The 23,149-nt window shown below is 39.2% G+C and overlaps 1 protein-coding gene across 1 annotated transcript in view; it reads right to left on the bottom strand.

Annotated features, from left to right (window-relative positions):
* Positions 1 to 23,149, bottom strand: part of slc2a9l2 (solute carrier family 2 member 9, like 2) — a 221,143-nt gene that overhangs the window by 141,876 nt on the left and 56,118 nt on the right. Inside the window, exon 8 of the mRNA XM_037679110.1 lies at positions 997 to 1,129. Coding sequence (XP_037535038.1) covers positions 997 to 1,129 — 133 coding nt within the window. The remainder of the gene's footprint in view (positions 1 to 996; positions 1,130 to 23,149) is intronic.

Below are 23,149 nucleotides of genomic sequence, written 5' to 3'. Positions count from 1 at the left end.
GCCTAATAACAGCCATTTAATGGCTGATAACATCCGAAGAGGGTGCTCTTATCACACAACTGGCCAGAAAGAAGAAAATGGTGGGAGCAATCACTGGAAGTATGAGTCATCTGTGACGTGGCCCCCTGGGCCGGTGAACCAATCAATGGCCAGCAGCCTGCTGACGTCTAATCTTCAGAACCAGCCCGGCCCAAATAGAACCACAGGCCTCAGGCTTCTAAAAATCGACCTGGTACTAGGCCAGACTGCCCAATGCGAACACTCAAAACCAGGGCGGGACCCAGTTTGGATCGGTCCAGGCCAGGGCGCGCCTTACAATGCTTAAGGGCCTTTTGTCTTGAGCACGTTTTTTTTTTTTTCAACCTTTTATTTATACAGGTTAATCCCATTGAGCCTCGGGGACTCATTTACAAGAGAGACCTGGTTTTAACAAAGCGTGATGACAACAGTGGACAACAAAGACAACAATAGATGATCATAAAGGATGTGTATAAATTGAGAATAACAAGTGAAAATAAAATGGTATTAAAAAAGTAACAAAAAAACAGCTAGGTTGTAAGTCGATCTAAAAACAAGAACATGTCTACATTGGATTTTCCCAGGAACTTAACAGATGTTTGAAGCCACTTAGAGAGGTCAAGGTAGAGAGCTTCAGATCTTTTTGCAAGATATTCCAGGAAACTGGAGCGGAGTAGAAGACCCTTTTACCTAGTTCAGTCCGCACTGAGGGAACACTGCAGGTAATGATGTCATGAGAGTGCACGCTGTAGTTGCACTCACGCAGAGACATGTAGGAGGAGATGTATGAAGGCAGCAGACCAAGAAGTGATTTAAAGATGAAACTGTACCAATGTGAGAGTCTGCGTGAAGTTGATGACCACTTAACCAGGTTGGGAGTAAAATATGAAAGGTTCAGTGAGACCCAAGCTCCTATTGAAGGCTTGTTTGCACTTTGCAGACATTTTGAGTGAGCACTGTTTCTCTTATCCTTACTACCTTTTTCTGCTCCGGCCTCGTCCCTCTTCTCCATCAGCAGATACCGAGGACTTTCAGGGAGGAAGGGCAGGACACACAGCTGCAGCACTGCTGGGACTGCCAGGAAGGAAAACAGGTAGTTCCACCTGGACTCCTGCGTTCAGAACACGAAGAGAGGTTCGTAATGTTGAACAAGGACATTTCAATACGTGTTTCCTACAGATGTTACAAAACATTTTGCTGAATGAGAGCATATGTGCCAACTCTTCATTAAAGGATGATTCCACAAAATATCACTCAGGTGTGTCAAAAGTTGGTGTAGGAGTGAAGACAATCAACTAATGCATTTCTTAAAGAACATATTAAAAAAGATAAACACTTATTTAAAACAGGAATAAAAATATGCACGACACAAAAATGACATGCATGAAAAATGTAATTATGAAAATAATTTTTGTTGTCCAGTTTTTTGGGGGGGATAAAATTCATCTCATGGTAAATATTAAACTACACAGATTACACTGATCTTACTTGCATGGAAAAAACATGTGGCCTATTTATGTAGCCAATAGAAGATGGCTTCCTTTTTCCTATAACTTTATGTAGAAACCAGCTTTCATAAAAATACCAGGTTTATGTAAATGTGTGCATTCCTTTGAGCTGGACCTGTTTTTGATTAAAAAACACAGTCCACATCTTTTGATGCACACCGCTAATATCTTACCTGTTATTCTTTTAAAGATATTTCTTTCAGAAATCTTATTTTGGAGAAACTGAGTTTCATTTTAATTGGATTGACAGTTAATGGAGAATTCAAGTAAGGCCAAGACTAAAATGGTTTACTACTTTCTTAAAACATAGTTGTTAAAGCTCATAGCATTTCCACCAAACATTTTCTTGTAAGTGTTTACATAGCAGTCAATTTTGCAATGCACAGTTACTGATATACAATCTGTGGCATTTTTGATGCAGCCTGGGGAACCTCTGGCAAGAAAATTGTATTACAATGTAGTGTGAAACAAATAATTTATAACAAGTGTGTTCAATACTGGTCCTTGAGGGCCACTATGTATGTTGTACATAAATCTCTGCTTCGACATACCTGATTCAGTGGTTAAAGTACACCTTCACGTTCTGCAGAAGCCTGTTAATCACCCATTAATTCAAATCAGCTGTCGGAGCAGGGAAACATGTTTAAGTGGACTTCAAGGACCAGGATTGGAAACCTCTGGTTTATAACATAGTATTGGCATAAACTGAGTGTGTAGTTATTTAAAGACATAAGTCCTGAACTTTGGTCCAAGTGCTGCCTGGACTTCGTTTATCAGTCTGATCAAAATTCAATCTTTTTTCCTCCAAACTGATATTGGTTAAAGTGTTATCTGCAACAGGAAATTCAGAAGTCCCTCGCTACTTCACAGTTCGACTTTTGCAGACTCGCTCTTTTGCGTTTTTTCAAGGATTGTCAACTTTAATATTACTCACGTGATTGGACGGTACGAGATAAAACGTTAACGGAAAAAAATACTTCAGACAGGCGCCACCATTTTGTAGTTTTCTTTCAATAAGCCTATATTGTATCACCAGTCCAAAAGAACTACATTACCCAGAAACCAACAGTGCTTCTGGCCAACTGCTTTCTGCCAATATAAAGGGAAAATGTTGATCCGAACGTGACAAAAAAGTTTTGTCCTTATTTATAGTGACTTTTGTGCTCGGTGGATGTAGAGAGCCGATCTAAACCAGACCAGAACCGGACCATAACTACTTCCAGCCTCATCGGTCAATCTGAGTGCTGCTTGCCAGCCCATGAAGCCTCTTCAGTGAGGAGGTAATGCTTAGAGGTCAGGTGCCTTCTCCAGAGCTCACCCAAACTTTTTTCATCCGGATCCCTCTGGATTATGTGGACTCGATTGGGACCATTGTGTGGTTTTGTGCTGGCTCTCCGAAGGTCCGGCTCTCTCCAAAAGCGTCCGGTGCTCAGCAGCTGCATAGAGCCGATCAGAACCGGACCAGAACTGGACCAAGGCTGGTTAGTCCCCATATAAAATTTTGCAGTACTGTGCGGTGCATATACATATGTTGTTGAAATGATGTAGGGTTAAGAGTTTAGAACATTGCAATAGTGTGGGAAGGGTTTATAAAGCCTTTATATATATAATATATTATTTTTTAAAAATATATATATATATAAATACTAAAATAAATGTGTTCCTACTTTGCGTTTTTTCACTTATCGCGAGGGTGTACAGAACATAACCCCAGTGATAACTGAGGGACTACTGTATGTTAGTTTGCACTTTCCCCTCTTTAAAGTATCTAAACTATCCCTTCAGGGTAATCAGGAAATACTGTACAGTGCAGAATGCCACAGAAAGCAGAACCTAAATTATGTAAATACTTGGACAGTGGAGGGTATAAACATGTAAACCACTAAACTGAAGCGTTGTTGCATAAATCCACCTGACTCAGGTGGACAGAAAAAGTTAAAACTTAAACAAAGCACAACTCACAGCACTATTTGTAGACTGTGAGCTGCAAGCATTGTGGCAAACACAAACATACTTATGTGCAAAAAAAAACTTCAAGTTGAATATTTTAGCATGCACCGTTCCATCTGCATGTGCAAATCGGTGCTTTCTGATCTAAGCTGAGCAAACAGAAGGATGATAATTGTGATTATGCAGACATTTGGAATGAGGTGCCCTTTGGATGGAAAATGTCAGCTCCCAACCAATTAAAAGTATGTTTGGGATTACGATGTCTAACCTTTACAAGTGTTGTTTTAAAAAAGTTGTATAATGGTCAAATAACTTCTCAGAATGTCTAATAATTTACACATCTTCACAAGTTTATGTATGTTGTCTGTTTAAGTTGAAATGTCATCAGACTGTGAGAAGACACTATAATTTACAAACTGTGTCCAAATGTGGCAAAAAACAGAAAGAAATGATCAGCAGCATAATGTGTTCAAATTGATCATAACAAGCTTGTTTCCAAAACAGCGACAATGCTCTGCATTAAAAACAAGCACAATGCAATTAACTAAATATCTGGATCATTTAAAGTTTAGTTTTAAAATAATAAAAACACAACAAATATCCAGTCCAGTTTGTGAAACTACTATATAACAAAATGTCGTGGTCTTCGCCCCAAAATTTTATTTTTATTTGTTCTTTCTGGGAAAAAAAAATAAAAAATGTTAAAGAATATGATATACAAAGTACAAACCAGATTCCAAAAAAGTTGGGACACTAAACAAATTGTGAATAAAAACTGAATGCAATGATGTGGAGATGGCAAATGTCAATATTTTATTCATAATATAACATAGATGACAGAGCAAAAGTTTAATCTGAGTAAATGTAACATTTTAAAGGAAAAATATGTTGATTCAAAGATTCACAGTGTCAACAAATCCCAAAAAAGTTGGGACAAGTAGCAATAAGTGGCTGGAAAAAGGAAATTGTGCATATAACTAACAGCTGGAAGACCAATTAACACTAATTAGGTCAATTGACAACATGATTGGGTATAAAAAGAGCTTCTCAGAGTGTCAGTGTCTCTCAGAAGCCAAGATGGTAAGAGGATCACCAATTCCACCATTGTTGCGCAGAAAGATAGTGCAGCAATACCAGAATGGTGTAACCCAGCGTAAAATAGCAAAGACTTTTAAGTTATCATCATCAACCGTGCATAACATCATCAAAAGATTCAGAGAATCTGGAACAATCGCTGTGCGTAAGGGTCAAGGCCGTAAAACTCTACTGGATGCTCGTGATCTCCGGGCCCTTAAACGTCACTGCACCTCAAACAGGAATGCAACTGTCAAGTAACAGAATGGACTCAGGAATACTTCCAGAAAGCATTGTCAGTGAACACAATCCACCATGCCATCCGCCTTCGCCAGCTGAAACTCTACAGTGCAAAGAGGAAGCCATTTCTAAGCAAGCTCCACAAGCTCAGACGTTTGCACTGGGTCAGGGGTCATTTAAAAAGGAGTGTGGCAAAATGGAAGACTGTTCTGTGGTCAGATGAGTCACGATTTGAAGTTCTTTATGGAACACTGGGACGCCATGCCATCCGGACCAGAGAGGACAAGGATTGCCCAAGTTGTTATCAACGCTCCGTTCAGAAGCCTGCTTCACTGATGGTATGGGGTTGCATGAGCGCTTGTGGCATGGGCAGCTTGCATGTCTGGAAAGGCACCATTAATGCAGAGAACTATGTTCAGGTTCTAGAACAACATATGCTCCCATCTAGACGTCCTCTCTTTCAGGGAAGACCCTGCATTTTTCAAAAAGATTATGCCAGACCACATTCTGCAGCAATCACAACATAATGGCTACGTAGGAGAAGGATCCAGGTACTGAAATGGCCAGCCTGCAGTCCAGATCTTTCACCTATAGAGAACATTTGGTGCATCATAAAGAGGAAGGTGCGACAAAGAAGGCCCAAGACGATTGAACAGTTAGAGGCCTGGATTAGACATGAATGGGAGAGCATTCCTATTTCTAAACTGGAAAAACTGGTCTCCTCTGTCCCCAGACGTCTGTTGAGTGTTGTAAGAAGAAGGGGGGATGCCACACAGTGGTAAAAATGGACTTGTCCCAACTTTTTTGGGATATGTTGACGCCATGAAATTTGGAAACAATAGATTTTCCCTTAAAATGATACATTCTCTCAGTTTAAACTTTTGATCTGTGATTTGTGTTCTATTCTGAATAAAATATTAGATGTTGGCACCTCCACATCATTGCATTCAGTTTTTATTCACAATTTGTTTAGTGCCCCAACTTTTTTTGAATCTGGTTTGTAATAAGGAATTGACCTTTTTACAATTACTAATGTGCATGCATGAAATCAGGAACTAAACCCTCAAAATAGTTTCAGATTTATGCCTTTTACACCTGCTTTTATATTAACTTTTAAATACAAACGTATTTGTAAATAAGTTTTATTAGTATTTTCCGTTGTGAGCGCGACATGCAGTATTGCCGGGTGTTTGATTGACTGCACAGCTCAGCTGATTCCAAGTTTGATATAAACATTGTTTTTGACTAAGTCTATTTAAATGAACCAAACGTAGGTATGAAACTACATAGACCACAATGCATCACAAAACACTGACTTTGAGCAGGTACATTAGGAACTGTAAACAGGTAAATTACCTGAAGTGAGATTTTGTGGAAAAGCTATAAACAAAGATTATCTTACCTGTTGTCTTTGAAAGACCTCCTTTTGGAGAAATAAAGTTTAATTCTGAGCAAATTGATGACTAGTCCAAATGAGCCATAATCAAAGTGACTCACAACCATCTTAAAACATTTCCAAAATCAAACTAGCTGTTCATGTGAAGGCTATTTTATAAACATTTTGTTGCCATGAATTTTAAAGAGCGCTTTTTAAACATAAATCTGTGATGTTTACAAGTTCGATAGAAGCAAAAGCATCCTTTATGGCAGGAATATTTTAATATGTCTGATAGAATCTCCTTATAAAGCAAAAATAACTGCAGTATAAAGCTGTATGAGTATTACTCACAATAAAGTTGTTTTTTTAGCACTGTAGTAATCTATTTGACCTTGCTCAGGCTAGCTGGTTTAAGTGGGATTAATCTGGTCAGAAATAAGATTTATTTCCCTGAAGTAAGGTCTTTATATCAGACAGCATGTAAGAGATCATCTGTTCACAACTTTCCATGAGACCTCACTTGACCTGAACTATTGTTATGAGTATTAAAACTTGCTTAGCTACAGCTTACTTAAAATGAGTCTTTGTTACAATTAGGAATCTCCTCTCACCCATCTAAACAGGATAGACTGACTCATCCATACATCCACTTCCTGTTACCTTACCTGTACCTTTTACCTATATTATGCAGAATTTGTCACTGGCATTTATAACTTATGCAAACTAACATGTATGTTCATAAAATATGGTTGAAATTTGCACTCACACAATATTGAGAGATAAATGTCAACTATTAAATATATCACATTATAAGTTATCTCCATTATCACTGAAATGTTCCCTACTTCAAAAAAATAGTTGTAATTACTCTCAAGTGAAAAATGACAAAAAAAAGAAAAACCAAAACGAGTGTGTCAATTCTGCTTAATCATGTAGAGCTACTTAATTATTGTTCTCAATAGTTCTCTGAGACGCTTGATGAAATTTGATCTTTTTTGTGTTTTTTTTTTTTTTGTCTCTGACAGATGAGACTGGATCGTCTTCAGCTCAGCTCTTCTCAGTGATTTTCTGCATCACTCTGTTGAATGAGCTAAACTTGAATGAGTTAAGTTTGCTGATTGTGAGCAGCAGACTGTCTGCTACTAGGAGATAAAGTGCTTGATTAAATGAAACCTTCCCATCCCTGACAGATAAAGAACATTGATTTCTGTGCTCCATTAACAGCCCAGAGGAGCTGCCTCTTTCATCTCATTCACTTTTTGATAAAACCTAAGTGAACACTGACTACACTGTCAAGACCATTTGTTTGTAATAAAACATTGCAAAGAATCCTCAAACCATAAAAATGTTAATTAAAAGCTATAATTGCATTGGTTTCCCTATTTGTTAGGACTTCCTTGTTAGTTTTGTATTCCATCCCTTTATGCACTATTTACCTCTCAGCCCCTGAAGACACATTTTATTTATGACTTATTCCGCACAACTCATTGATTTTTTTTTAACCATTTATTCAAGATAATATATCATTTTTCATCTGTTACAGACTGTGCACTCTTTATATTTTATTGTATTGATCACGAGGCACCTTATGCTGCTTCTCAGTCAGCATTACAGATATGCTTGGAAGGCTCTTTGTCATAATACACTATTCCCACTCAAGGACTAATTATGAGATTGGAAAGGGGTCATTAAATACACACTAAAAACTATGTTTGACAGGATAATTGTAAGGCAACTATAATTATTGGATTTGAAATGAAGTCTGGAAGCACAAGTGTGGCAGGCGTGACTGGCATAAACATGCAATGCAGTCAACAGTAGGATATAAATAAATACATTTTAATATCTATTAATTGCAGCTCCTAATAAGAGCAAGCTTCGTTTGTCTCATTAGCTCTGATCATCCCTGATGGTCCATCAGAGCTCATAAAGTCCAGCTCTGAACAGGAATGCAGCCTCTGCTAACCAAAGCAAATGATTTGATGTTTTCCTTCAGCTCAGGGGTTCTCCATCTGTGGTGTGTGACTCCAAGGGGTCATTACATGGTGTTTTTGTTTGTGTTTAGTCGTTGGGCCCTGAAATTGCAGGTATTATTAATGCTGACACATTCTTCCCAGTCTGATTTGTATTTGTGATGGACCACAGAAAATTGGCTGAAATACCTGGCAGTGTGGAGAGTGGATTGACTCCAATTTATTTATTTATTTTGCTATGTGTTGTCATCATTGTATGTTCCCATACAATGATGACAACATTAGTTCTCTGCATTTAGCCCATCACATGTGAGATACACCCAGGTGGAGCAGTGGGCAGCTATATAAGCACCCAGGGAGCAATTAGGGATTAGGTGTCTTGCTTAATGACACCAAGACATGTGGAGTTGGGTTAGGGTTAGTTGAACCTGTGACTTTCTGGTCCCAAGTCAGCTGCTCTACCTCTACACCACAGCAGCCCCTTACTGGTTAGCTGATAAATAGACTGCGCTTATATAGCGCTTTTTAATGTAACTTTTCATACAGCACTCTACTAGATCTTTACAAAGACTAGTCAGAGCTTTATCACATTCATACACTGATGGGACACGCATCAGAGGCAATGAGGGGTTCAGTGTCTTGCCCAGGGACACTTCGGCATGTGACTGCTGGTGGAATCGAACCCCCAGCTCTTGTATTGAAGAACGACTGCTCTAACCACTCAGCCACAGCCGCCCCACATGAGACACAACCTGGATAGAAATGTGAGAACCTGAGGAGGAAATGTTTGTGAAAGCGATTATCGTAAAAGTACGAAAACGCTTCTGTCGCTGCTGGATCTAAGAGAGACATCCAAACAGCTTGAGTGTGTGTGTGTGTGTGTGTGGGGGGGGGGGGGTTAAAAATAAACACATTACAACCTCTAATACTGTGATATTATTGAAACTGCAGTATTTTTCTATAATTTGATCAAAGTGCACTTCCTATTTGTTTATTACTTTGGAACTAATTAAATAAAAGCACTTCAAATAGCAATTTAGACAATAAAATATCACAAAGTCACATTTTGAGGCAAAGACACAGCAATTTTAAAAGAATTACGTTTAAAAAAAAAAACTTTTTTCTCAGTTACATTTAAAACTTGACTCAATTTGTTTTAGTCTCATCGAGCCGAGGGAAGAATTAAGACTTTATTCTGAGATTTAAATCATCAGGCTCAGCTCATTAAAATGCCACGACTCTTTTGGCTGTCAAACAGCTCTTCGCATTGTACTACCAGATTATTACAGGATTTTTTTTTCAGGATCCAGATCATTTGGCTCAGCTCATAGTTCATATTGAGTCATAATTTCTACTACAGACCAAATGCAGGCAGGATTAGGATGAAGATTAGGAAATCATCATGATTTTGAAGGATTGGACCCAGACAGACTCTGGGAGCTCAAAAATACAAACTGTTGGAGAATTTTTTGTCAAAGGTTATGAATGTTTTTACTGTGTTTTGTTATTGTGGCTGAGAACATTTTTCCCTCCTGCCCTGAGAACAAGCTGCTCGATTGTCTCCCAAAACGCTATTTCAGACTGGAGGCCGACAGTCGAGTCTCTGATGCTCAAACCATACCTGTGTGCAGACAAAGGTTGGTGTTGTCGCACCACAAAAGCAAAAAAGCAAAAATGAACACCCACTGAACTCCACGGAGCTGCTAATGGTATAAGTCAGCAGAGGACACTGTTCAAAGCTGATTCTGTGACAATATTCTCATGCATATGCATTTATGTTTGATTGTGTATATAACCTGTCCTGAATGAGTTTTTGCAAGTAAAATGCCGGTTAAAAATCTTGACCTGCCATTGAGTGTGGTTCTTTTGATAAACAACATTAGTGAGAAATAATTTCTCCAATAGAAACCTAGTTTATTGAGAAAAAAACGAAACAGCAATATTAAAAATGGAGCAAGAGCTTATACATAGGAATCATCTGGAAACACAAGGAGGTACACACAGAGAAGCACTGGGAATATACAGATACCAGACTGTGGCACAAGACCAACAAGGCAAAGATGAATACTGAACTGAAGGATATGTGAAAGCTGAGGCAAAACAACAGGATGAGGATCGTCTGAACTAAATGAGATAAAGCACAGGTGAGAGTGGGCATGTCAGGACAGGGGAGCATGAGCTGATCGATTTGAACAGTAGAAAACTAGTGGTGCAAAGGAACTGGAAAGGGTGAAAACACAAGGAAATGAGACCCAAGAATCATAAAAACTATATGAACCTAGTAACGAAACACAGAACACAATTATACTGACAGAAGTTTAAAAACAGAAATACATTGTCATCGCATGAGACCCTAACACAAAGTATCCGACAATGAACTGAAGAAAAACAAAACAGGAATATATCATAACTACTGAGGAGGGTGATTATTAAATGATTATTGGATGGCTGGAAGCAATGGCTACTGTGGAGATTAAGGCGCAACATATCTATGACAAGTACAACATATCAGAATATAACACTATTATAGTGCTGCTGATTATCTCATGCTGCTGATTATCCATGCTGCTGATTCTCTCATGCTGCTGATTCTCTTATGCTGCTGTACTCATTCATACCCATCTGCTCGCCACAGACTCATGTTCGGGTTGCTGATATTACACTGTATTGTTTTACATTATTAGTGTTTTTCGTGTATCTTATAACTTTTAGCGTACTGTTTGGCATTCATTTAGTGTATATCTTAGTGTATATCTTAGATCCTTGTGTACAGTTTCTTTTTATACTTTATATGTTGCTATTTTGGGGTGTAACTGGGACCCTGTGTACAGTACATAATTTCATTCCACCTCATGTACCACATGTGATGGAAATGACAATAAAATTGACTTTACTTGACTTAATACCCACAATAAAACATAAAAATTAGGGAAAAATACAATACACAACCAAGAAGTTAAGTAAATGCTCAAACTGTGACAAGTTAAAATTGTCCGTCCTCAGAAAAATGAAAAAAAAAAAAGAAGTATATTTATTGAAACTCTGACAGACGTTAAAAAAGATCATACAACCAGAGAGAAGGTCAGCTGTCCTGATGAAAACATTTTTTCCCAGACCTATCCAATCATGCAAGCTAGAGTTCTTTATGTTGACTCATTCCTAAATAAATTACTTTTGCAACATCCAGTGACATAAGGAGTCTACTTTTTTAATATCTCACTGCAGATAAAACTGAACCCACAGCAAGCAGTAGGATTAGTACAAACCTTCACCATTAGCTGGAAGTTTGTATAAATGCCCTGCTCTTTTCAGAGGGTTAATTAGAAATTGAGAAAAGAAAAACATTTATTTTTATCACGTGATTAAAAGTTATAAATTGAATGACATCTGAGGTAATAGTTTGGCTACTGAAATTATATTTTCCTTTGAGCCATACGATTCTATTACTCTGCCAGTTACTTGAAAGATGAACTTTTCTCTGCAGTTATTGTAATATTTCTGTACAATAAGAGAGGAAAATGGTCAAACTTCTACAAAGAATGTACACAAAGAGAGTGCCTGGTTTGTAAAACTCTCATGCCACCAGAATCGCAACTGTTAGAAAACTGTACGTGGGCATCTGCTGGGATCAGTGGAAAAGCCTGTCATCCCACTGCCTGCAGCTGTTTCTGATGAATGTCACCGTTTCCATAAGCCTGCTTTTACTGATGGCCTGTCAGAAGAGCAAACTGGCAGGTGCTCCTTACAGATGTGTGTTGTCCCTTTCTTAGAAAAATAAAGCAGCACAATTTATATTTGGAGAGGACTACACTGAGATTCACACCCAACAGGAAGAAATAATACGAAGCACCAAGCTCTTAATGTGTCATCACAGGTCTGGCATCTAGTCACAAAGTTAGCATGTGTTAAAAGAAGAGTTTGCTTTTTAGAAAATAAGATTAGTGTGGCTGTCTACTTTAAATATATTTGAAATATTAACTGAATGATGATGGTAAATATGAAGTTTGGAAGGAGGGGAAACAGTTAAACTCAAGTGTGTTAAATGTTTTTTTTTGGTCAAAGCATTCGCAATTTGAAAAACAGATCTACGAAAACTCCATAGCAACATTTCAAGGATTCATTGTTCTTTATTTGTCATACACATCACATGTGGTACATGTGGTGGAACGAAATTGTGTACACAGGGTCCCAGTTACATCCAACAAAAGTATAAAATGTAAAAGAAAAACAGTAATAAGATCTAAGATATGAACTAAGAAAACATTAACTAGAAAAAAGCTAAGCACTAGTACAAAAACAATACGCCGAACAGCAGCACGAGCATGAGTCTGTGTGAGCAGATGTGCACGAATGAACACAGCAACATGAAACAGATCAGCAGCAACATTAAACAGATCAGCAGCTTCATGATCTGAGTTTTCACAGTGATTATTCTGGTTAGAGATTCATGAGTCTAACAGTTTCAGGGTAGAAGCTGTTCCTCAGTCTAGCGGTTCTACATTTAATGTTCCTCAACCTCCTGCCTGAGGGGAGCGGGGCAAAAAGTGTGTGTGCTGGGTGAGTGTTGTCCTTCATGATGCAGGTGGCCCTCTTCCTGCATCTAGAGGTGTAGATGTCTGTGATGGTGGGGAGACTGACTCCAACATCTTCTGTGCAGCCTTCACCACTCTCTGCAAAGCTTTTCTTTCTGCAGCTGTGCAGCCTCCATGCCACACGTTGATGCTGGAGCACAGGATGCTCTCCACTGCACACCTGTAGAAGGAGGTGAGGACTGAGCCTCCCAGACCAGCTCATCTCAGCCACCTGAGGAAGTAGAGTCTCTGATAAGCTTTCTTGATCAAGCTGGAAGTGTTGTTGCTCCAGCTGAGGTTGTTATTCAGGTGCAAACCCAAGTGCTTGTAGCTGGAGACCATTTCCACCACAGATCCTCCTATATTCATGGTGTGGGTGGGGGTGGGGGGTGGGGGGGGTTTCCGTATGAAGTCCACGAGCATCTCCTTTGTCTTCTTCATATTGATGTGAAGGTTATTCTTCCTGCATCAGCTCTCCAGGTTTTCCTTATTGTTAAGGTAAACAGTCCATATCTTTGCCTATCTTCACGATGAATGAAGATCCTGTCACAGTGTTCCAAAATAACCCAGAAATAGGTGGTCTTTTGTGGCGAGGTCTTCAGGTGTGGATTAAGAATACAGTTGTCCTCATTTACGTGTGATAAACAGGTCATGGAGGGTCTGAGCAGACACAGTAGTTTGTTCCGAGGTCATGCTGGTTCATTACAGTGGTAGTATATCCATGCACACTGGCATGGTTCAGTGGTCAAGAGTTTAAAGCATGACTGGTCATGCTGAGGCTACAACTCCATCATGCCCACACCATGCTGGCAGTGCCCCAAATATGTCATAACATCGTTTTTTGCTGTACGGCTGAATCAACAAGGTGCAAACCCACAACTTTGCTCCCCACCACATGGCTGCAGTGATCAATCCACACTCTCCATGCACCAAATAATACTGAACCACACTCAGCCATTCTTCATTTGTCTTCTGAATGCAAAACAAGAAATGTTTGTTCTCATTATAGTCTGGCTTGATGAACCAGAAAGAAAGGGTAGATGTTGTTGCAGTTCAGCACAAAAAAAAACCTCTTCACTTGCAACTTCCCATGATGCTGAATGGTGCTTCATCCTTCACAGAAAGGCTGACGGTGGAGGCCGACAAATTCCACAGATTATGAATTTGTCATAAAAACAATCTTGCACATACAGTATGTAAAACCTGTGGCTGTAGTTGTTTGCTATAGCATGTAGCTGCATCCTGATGCAGTCTGAAAGTATCGTACAGGGATCACGCATGATCCATGTGGGTGTATGCGGTAGTTAATGGGAATCTGCTGCTTAGGCAGAGTGGTGCAGACATAAGACAACGTCTCAAGGATGCTGAAAAAAGCTGAAAAAGGTTTTAGCAAGTTATTACTTACCAGAGTCACATTTGCTTTCACAGTGAGGGAGGTCTTCTACATAGACTGAAACCAAACAGTTGTTTTTTAATCACACTACCTTTTATTATTTTCAATGCACTCTGTAACTGCAGTAATCTTTGTGTGGTTTTACTAGCGATTGCCAGGATTCTTGTTTTTTGTCTGCTAACTCCCCTTACTTGCAGTTGAGAGCAGCTCCACCCTCTGATCTGAGCTCGGCAGTTCCAGACACAGCTGTGGACCATGAACCTGACGAGTCGAGGTGAATTTAAGGATTAGCAGGGACCTGATTGCTTGTTGGATCATTAACCATCATACGGTGAAGGCTATAGGTTTCAGCCTCTATGCTAATTAGTGTTCTAAGAAGATTTGTGCTGGAAGAATTACCACGAATCTTATCTGTGCTCTTTGCAGAAACGTCCTGTGCAAAACTGCCTCCTGGTCCCAAAATTTCCTTGTGCTAACTACACTGTGAATCTCCCTGCCCATTACTGAAGGGGAAACCAGCTCTGCACGCTCCTTTTGGTATCCACCTGGCCTACCTGCTCTCAATGCTAATCGCCTTTTGCTGTCATCACTGAAACCAGGACTCGAGAACCTGTGACAAAGGATCATCATGTAAGGAATCATCCTACTCATACTCTGGAACACATTTAGAGACTCACCACCAAGTGACTAATATTACTGCTTCCCATCTACAGATACCCATCTGCTCACATAGACTCATGTTCCGGCTGCTGTTGTTACGGCTTATTGTTTTGCATTATTAATGTTTAGCGTCTTAAATCTTTTAGCATATCGTTTGGCGTTCATTTAGCACATATCTTAGATCCTTACTTAACTTTATAATTTTGCCATTGTTGAATGTAACTGGGACCCTGTGTACATAATGTCGTTCCACCTCATGTACCACATGTGATGAAACGACAATAAACCTACTTGATCTTGAACTTGAATACAGCCTGAATCTACTCTAATCTTCAGAAAGTAAAATAAACTTATTGGATTCTTTCTACTCCCTTTGAATTTGTGTCTATCCTTTTAGCACAGAGAATGGAACCCCGTTGGTAAAAAGCTTACTAGATTATGGCAGTCACATCCCAAGCACTACATCAGGGGATTCAGTGTCTTGCCAAAGGGCAGATCAATACGTAGAAGATCTAGGGAGCAACCTGTCAGTTTTCTGATTAGACGACAGGATCTGTACCACTGAGCCACTGCTGCGCCCATGGCAGCCTCATGGATGAGCAACAACATCCACAATTATTTGCAGGGAAGATGCAGTCAAACCACTTTTTTCAGTTTATATCTAACACTTTGCGTAGAGAAAATAACTGTAGAAGAAGCTTTTTGGCTTAAATTAATAAAAGTTTGTAATAAACCTTTTCAGATTACACGTTGACTTTAGACCATATAGGTTTCAGATGATGTTAAGGAATCCCGACAGATTTTAATGTAACTATGTGACAAATAGGTCAATGAAAACAGAACTTGGAGAGAAGAAAAAAAACAAAAAAGGTCCAGTTGAACGTTATTTATTACTTTCATGTTGAAGTTGAGCAAAATGAACCGTCTACGGGATGCTCAACTGTGGTATTTATAAAGGGCTCCATGAAATGTTTGTATCACAAATAACAAAATTACTATTAATTTAGCAAAATTCTCCACTATGTAAACAATTTGTAACTGAACTCCAGTTCAATTTTACCAAAAAAAAAAAGCCTTTTAAACTAAAAGTTTATGAGAAATATCATGTTACCACTGGAATAAAGCGGTGTTAAAGTTTTTCTTGCAGAAAAAAAACACTATTGCAAATACCATACCACAGAGATTACAAAAGGCTTGCAGAAGATTTGTTAAAGCACCATCTCTGAACAGAAGGCTCTGTAGTCTGCACATCAAACAATTTCACTGGATGATTCAACTCCCAAGTGGATGCAGGTTGGACAAGAGAGATCTTATGTGAACATACTGCACACACCTGAAAACCACTCTGAAAATGTAGCTGAACAAAAGTCCTTCATGTTCACATGTGCGTTATTGTTACTAAAGTGATAGCTCAGGTCATCTGAAGTTATCAACATCATTTTTTGTTTGTTTGTTTTGTTATATTTGGTAGTCTTCTGTGTTTACTGTCACAGTTTTTTCTTATTGGGTTATTTCCTGTCTTCTGTCCCTCTCTACGTCCATGTGCCATCAGTTCATTTCCCCCAATACATTTCTTCAGTTCAAATCCAATCTCATAAGTTTCATGCGACATCTCTTGCACTCCTTTATAATCCATCACATTGCTGTCAGTTTTACGATACATTTTTATTTTAGCAGAAATTATACCACATTCCTTCTGCCACAGTTGTGCAAATTGCAAATAACCCAATAATTCCATGTAAATAGCTGTGTAATGAAAAAAATGATGGTGAGAGCTTGCATGAGCCACTATGGTTTTTTTTTTAGATTAGAGTTGTTTTAAGACCAGCAAAACACTGTCACGTTGGCCCCACACAGCCCTCAGCTGTTGCCTCATCAACCCTGTCAGAATAAAATATGTTTCTCCAAACTGAAGTTGTTCAAAGAGCTATCTACAACAGGTTACACATAACCTTTCCACAAAACCCCTCTTTAAGAGATCTGAACTATTACTTTCAAGTCATTTGCAGAAATGATGAATACTCGGCTGTGCAGACGGACAACGTGCTTTATTCTGCGCTGCTAAACTGCAAACATCTCAAAGCATATTGTCCCTGCAAACACATTTCTCTTGTGGGTTGTGACACCGAGTGTAAATTTATCAAATATTAAATGAAAGAAAACAGTATTGTTCTTTTTAAATGATCTATCTGTCTTTTTATCCATCTCTGAACCTCTCAGAAGATTTACATGGGTGTAATGGAGAGCACAGTGTATAGATAAAGCTCATTAAGGCTACTGAATTAAACTATTGTCTTCGTTTGAGGCATGCTGATGGCCTCAGAATCTCTTGGGTTATCAGTAACAGACTGGCAACAGGCCTGCTCCTGTAAAGCCTAAATAAACATGATTGTCCTCTGGGAGAAGGTCAGCCACTGAGCACGAAGGTTAGATTAATTACCATTTGTCACGGCTTATCAAAATTTTGCAGTCAACAGCAAATGACATCTTGGACCAGCTCTCATTAACAGAAGCCGTCATTCAGAGGAGGTTTGATAGAGTCGCAGAATCAGAAGCCATACACACACATACACACACAACCATGCCAATGCATTCATCATACATGGCATGTCATGTAAGGCTGTGATGCACTGGTGAAATGTTGCAGAATACATGAGAGGGGGGTTATGAAGACATGAAACTTCATGCACTATTTATAAAGATGGTCTGCAGATTAAAATTAAAGCTGAACAAATCAGTATATTTGTCCACGCAATGTAAATGTGAAAACAGGTCCCTCTTGTAAATGAGTCCTCATAGCTCAGTGAGAGTAGCCTGTATAAGTAAAGGTTGAACGAAAAAATAAATGCTCAATTTCCTCACTAATGTGCTATTATTAGGTCAAGGTTAGAGGGTAAGGTAAAAATGCCAGGAAAATTTGCTCAAACAAAGACATTTATAGACATTCTTTATCATTTATGCATGTTGGCAAAAACACCAAAAGGAAACTATAAAATGTTTAAGAAAAACTCATTGAAACAGGGACAATTGCACATTTTTATAACATCCCCGAATGTCGAAGTTAACTAGTATAAAGTGGCAGATCTTTGCTAGCAAGAGTAAAAACCACAGCAGGGAAACGCATCACTTTGTTCCACTGAATTACACGCTGAAAAACATGGCACAAGACGCTCAGAGAAAACAGGATTAATCTTAAAGCTCTTGCCTTCGTTCTGCATGGGCTTTCGGCCAGAGAAGTTGTGCAAAAATGAGCTTCATCCAAGATTCGCTGGATTAAAAATATGTTTGTCACTCATAATGCACAGCTGGACATATATGTTATGAGAATATAGAACACAAAGGATCAGCTCCACACAAAAGAGAATTCAGATTAGTCTTTGAAGTCTTTGACTTGTTCATCAATCCATCCATTGATTTTCTTTACCCCCTTCTACTTTCCAAGTTGCAGGGAGATTGCCTATCTCCAGCAGTCACTGTGTGAGAGACAGGGGATAGCCTGGACATGTCTCCAGTCCATCACAGGGACAAATAGAGACAAATGAGACAAACGACCATTCACACCGTCACTCACACCTAGGGACAATTTAGAGTTACCTATCAGCCTAACGTATGTTTTTGGTCTGTGGGAGGAAACCGGAGTACCTGGAGAAAACCCACGCATGCACGTAGAGAACATGCATACTCCACCTAGAAAGGTCCCCGGACTGGTATTTGAACTGGGGTAACCTGCTCGCTGAGAGGCAGCAGCTCTACCAGTTTCGCCACCGTGCTGCCGACTTATATTATCAAATGGAAATTAGACAGGCAAACCACATGTAGAGTCCTACAACTGAAAGAAAATAAGCCTTAACTTCAATTAACAATAAACTTTTGATGTTGTGGCGTTGAATGCAAATGGTAGTAACTCTTTAGGCAGAACGATGCAATCTGCATCCTAATGTTATGTTAATGTGCAAACTAAAAGCCAAACAGCCAATCTTACATTAGATTAAAAACAGCAAGGGAGGGGAGGTCATTCAGGTGTGGAGTGGGAAAATGTTTTTTTATCACACAAACCTCCCATGGAAGGAGGCAGAGCATTGCTCAGTTGGCTTGACATTTTTTCCAAATACTTATCTATAATTCCTGCAAAGAGCTTTTTTAAAATCATTATGTTCATCGGAGCAAATCATCAGTCTTTCTTTAAAATTGACTTGTTTGTTTTTTATTTATCTTTTTAGTTTGGCCACTTCCTATAAGCCAAGTGAAATGTAAGCTTTGTAATTTCGACTTTGTTGAACTGAATTATTAGCAGTTTGGAAGGAGCACAAGGTATTTAATGTTCAGAGTTTTATTACATGTATTTTTGTAACAAGAACATGTGCCAAAAGATATGACTGCACGCTATAAAGCTAGTAAATCAATTTAAGGAACTTGTGTTTAATTATTCATTTTAAATAAAGTGCCTAAAGTAATTGGTGAAATAAAGTCAACAGAGTGTGCCAGAAAGAAAGATTATTTATATCATTAGCCATCTGTTTGCTTTACATAACTGATTGGCTTTCAAAGCATATGTGCCTGAGGCTAATGTCTGTTTTCAGCCCTAAAAGATCAACTGGAGGTGTAGGTAATGAATAATCAAGTTGTAAATATTTTTCAATGCGAACCACAAACGATGTCCATTTTAATTTTATTCATATAGCACATTTTAAAAACAACATTGACCAAAGTTCGTTCCAAGGTTAAGAACAAACAGGAAAAACCAACAATTACATACAACAATTAAATAAAACAATTTGTGGTACTTGTGCTCCTGGACCTTACTGCTGCTTTTGATACTGTTGACCAGAGTATCCTTATATCACGACTGGAACAGTGGGTTGGGATCACAGGTGCTGCATTCGAATGGTTCCACTCATACCTGAGTGGTAGGAGTTTTTGTGTCAAGGTTGGTAATAATGTATCAGCCTCATTACCTCTTTCTTGCGAAGTCCATCAGGGTTCGATTCTTGGACACCTTCTGTTCTCACTTCATTTGCTCCCACTGGGGTCCATTCTGAGGAAACATGGTCTTTCATTCCGTTGTTATGCTGATGACTGTCAGATCTACCTGCCTGTGAAACCAGCAAGTGTCTGCTCCATTCACCTGCTGTTAAAATGTCTGGATGACATTAAGGCCTGGATGGCTTCAAATTTCTTAAGTTTTAACAATGAGAAGACTGAAGTCATTGCCTTTAGCCCTAGCTCAACTGCCGCCACTGATCCCGTCAACCTGGACTCTCTTCAGCCATATCTTAAGCAGTCTGGTAAAAATCTCGGGATGGTTTTAGCCTCTGACTTCAAGGTAGACAAACAAATCAACTCTGTTCTGTAAAAAAAGCTTGTTCTGTAAAAAAGCTTCTTCCAACTAAGACGGGTAGCTAAGCTCAAGCCAGTATTGTCCAGACCCGACCTTGAGAAACTAGTCCACGCCTTTTTCACAACCCGATTGGACTATTGCAATGCACTCTATGCTGGGATCAGCCAGGCCTCCATTTCACGTCTTCAGCTCGTCCAGAATGCTGCTGCTCGGCTTTTAACCGGAACTCGTAGGTCAGAACATATTACACCAGTTCTGTCCCCCCTTCACTGGCTCCCTGTTCGTACTAGGATAGTCTTTAAAATTCTTCTGTTGACCTTCAAATGTTTAAATGGCCTCGCACCCCTTTACCTCTCTGAGCTACAGGGACCTTACGTTTCCTCTCGGGCCCTGAGATCATCCGATCGATCAGCTGCTTTTGGCTGTTCCAAAATCAAAACTGAAGCTCAGAGGAGATCGGGCTTTTTCAGTCATGGGCCCAAAACTCTGGAAAAACCTGCCCCCCAACGTTAGGCAGGCCACCTCCCTTCCTCACTTCAAATCCCTGCTAAAAACACATCTGTTCTCGCAGGCATTTCATACAGTGTAAATTGATTTAGTGTTTTTGTTCTGTGATCCTATGTTTTAAATGCTTTTTTATTAATTCTTCAGTTATTATTATTAGTGTATTCTATTTTTTTCTCTTTAATTTTACTCCCATCAGTTGTTGTTGTTGTTGTTGTTGTTGTTGTTGTTGTTGTTGCTGTTGTTGTTGCTGTTGTTGTTAAGCACTTTGATTTCAGGTTTTGTTTTAAATGTGCTCTATAAATAAAGTTGACTTGACTTGACAATTAACCAAATTAATAGAACAGACATTAAAAACCCTTAAGTATAATTAAAAAAAAAAGCTAAAATCAAACCAAAACAAAAACAGATCACAACTTCAAACTATGGAACTCAAACCAAATGGATTAAAATCAAGTGTTAGAAAAGGTGAGTTTTAAAGCAGGATTCAAAATACCAGAAATACTCTAAAGAACAAATTGCAAGGGGTTGTTCCCAGTGGCGGCTGGTCCATTGTGGCAGGTAGGGCTCTGTCACCCCCCCACCCCCCCACCCCCAACCAAAAAAAGCCTCACAAAGTAGTTACTCCTAATAAATATAAATCACTTATTTACTGAGCTTACTGTGTATTGTTTTGTTCTTTGTTTTTCAACAATTTCGACAATTGTAAGTAGAATTTCAAATGATTTTTGTGATTCTTCCACTGTTTTTTTATGTACTCTTATGGGGCAGTACTGTTTAACGACCCACGTTCATCAATCGGATCTGAACCTGCGCCCAGTGATCCAAACCGGCAGGTCCATTAGTTTCATTTGGTGTGTTTGATTTTCTGCCCTGTGGACACAATCAGCTGGTTTTAGTGGATTAATACCTCTACCTAGACCTGGCGGGAGCTTAATTGCAAGACTAGCTGCAGTGAAACCTGCTGAGACCAACAGTGGAGATATTCTGTTTTGAAATGCATTTGGAGCAGACAGAGGGGACCAGAACAGAAAAGTGAGAAAAACAGAGGAAAGTCAAATAATAGGTAATGTCCACCAACATAGTGGGACCTTATTTAAACAATCCCATTGTTTTTGTGTGGCTGTGGTGGGTCATTGGTTGAAGCAGAGTTCTTGTACCCGAGTGTATGTGGTTTTATCCCCACCTGAATTTGTGATCCCCACAATTTGATTATGTGATGATACATTGTATCAACATTTTTCACTTTTACATTATTTTAGAGTTACTTCATTGAACTTTTTTACTCCTATTGAACTAATCTGTAATATTATTATTTCAGAATTATTCAAATCAAATGAGAAATTGAATTCAGATTGCTCTCTGCCTGTCTGATAGCGGTGGGAGGCGTCCTTCTCTCTGATTTATTAGAACGGACTGTTTTTCACAAGATGCAACCTCTACCTGTGGGAGGGAGAAAAAAGGCTAAAACTTTGAAGGCACAAACAAAGCAACAACAATAAATTAAATACTAAGCAATGTAACCTTTTTTTTACAGAAAATATAATGCCATTTGTAAAAATTTGTGTGGTTGCTGACACAGGAAATTGTCTGCCCCACTAATATTTTTGCTCAGGAGCCGCCACTGGCTGTTCCAGAATCTGGGGGCTGCCACTGCAAAAGCCTGATCTCCTCTGTGCTTTAATTTAGCCCTTGGCTGCTCTAAGAGCATCTGACTGGAGGATCTCAGTGCTCTGTGTTATAAAAGTCAAAAAGTTCCATTGAACAAGTGGGTGTCAAGCCATTTAAAACTTTAGAAGTGAGTAAAAGAATATTAAAATCAATACAAAAGTGAACAGGCAGTCAGTCAGTGTACATGTGCATGCCTTCTAGTACCTGTTAAAAGATGTGCAGCAGTGTTCTGGACTAACTGCAAGCAATGGAGAGCTGATTGTTCAAGACCAACATTTTACAAATTACAGTAAATCAGTCTAGAAATGGTAAATGCGTGGATACACGTTTTCAGGAGTTTTGGAGGAATATAAGATATTGCTTTGGCAATTAGACGTAACTGATAACAACTGGTTTTAACTAATGAGGAAATTGTCAATTGTCAAATTCTCAAATTTAAATGAACTGTCTAAAAGCAGGGCAGCACGGTGGCGCAGTTGGTAGAGTTGCTGCCTCTCAGCGAGCAGGTTACCCCAGTTCAAATCCCGGTCCGGGGGTCTTTCTGGGTGGAGTTTGCATGTTCTCTTTGTGCATGTGTGGGTTTTCTCCAGGTACTCCGGTTTCCTCCCAGAGACCAAAAACATGCATGTTAGGCTGAATGGTAACTCTAAATTGTCCCTAGGTGTGAGTGAGAGAGTGAATGGTTGTTTGTCTCGTTTGTCTCTATGTGTCCCTGTGATGGACTTGCGACCCGTCCAGGGTGTACCCCGCCCCTCGCACAGTGATTGCTGGACATGGGCACCAGTGACCCCCGTGACCCAAAATGGAATAAGCGGGTAAAGATAATGGATGGATGGATGGATGGATGGATGGATGGATGGATGGATGGATG

Source organism: Nematolebias whitei, chromosome 7 (genome assembly GCF_014905685.2).
Source record: "Nematolebias whitei isolate Nwh7 chromosome 7, NemWhi1, whole genome shotgun sequence".
Lineage (NCBI taxonomy): Eukaryota > Metazoa > Chordata > Actinopteri > Cyprinodontiformes > Rivulidae > Nematolebias > Nematolebias whitei.
This window is presented reverse-complemented; position numbering and strand designations above follow the sequence as displayed.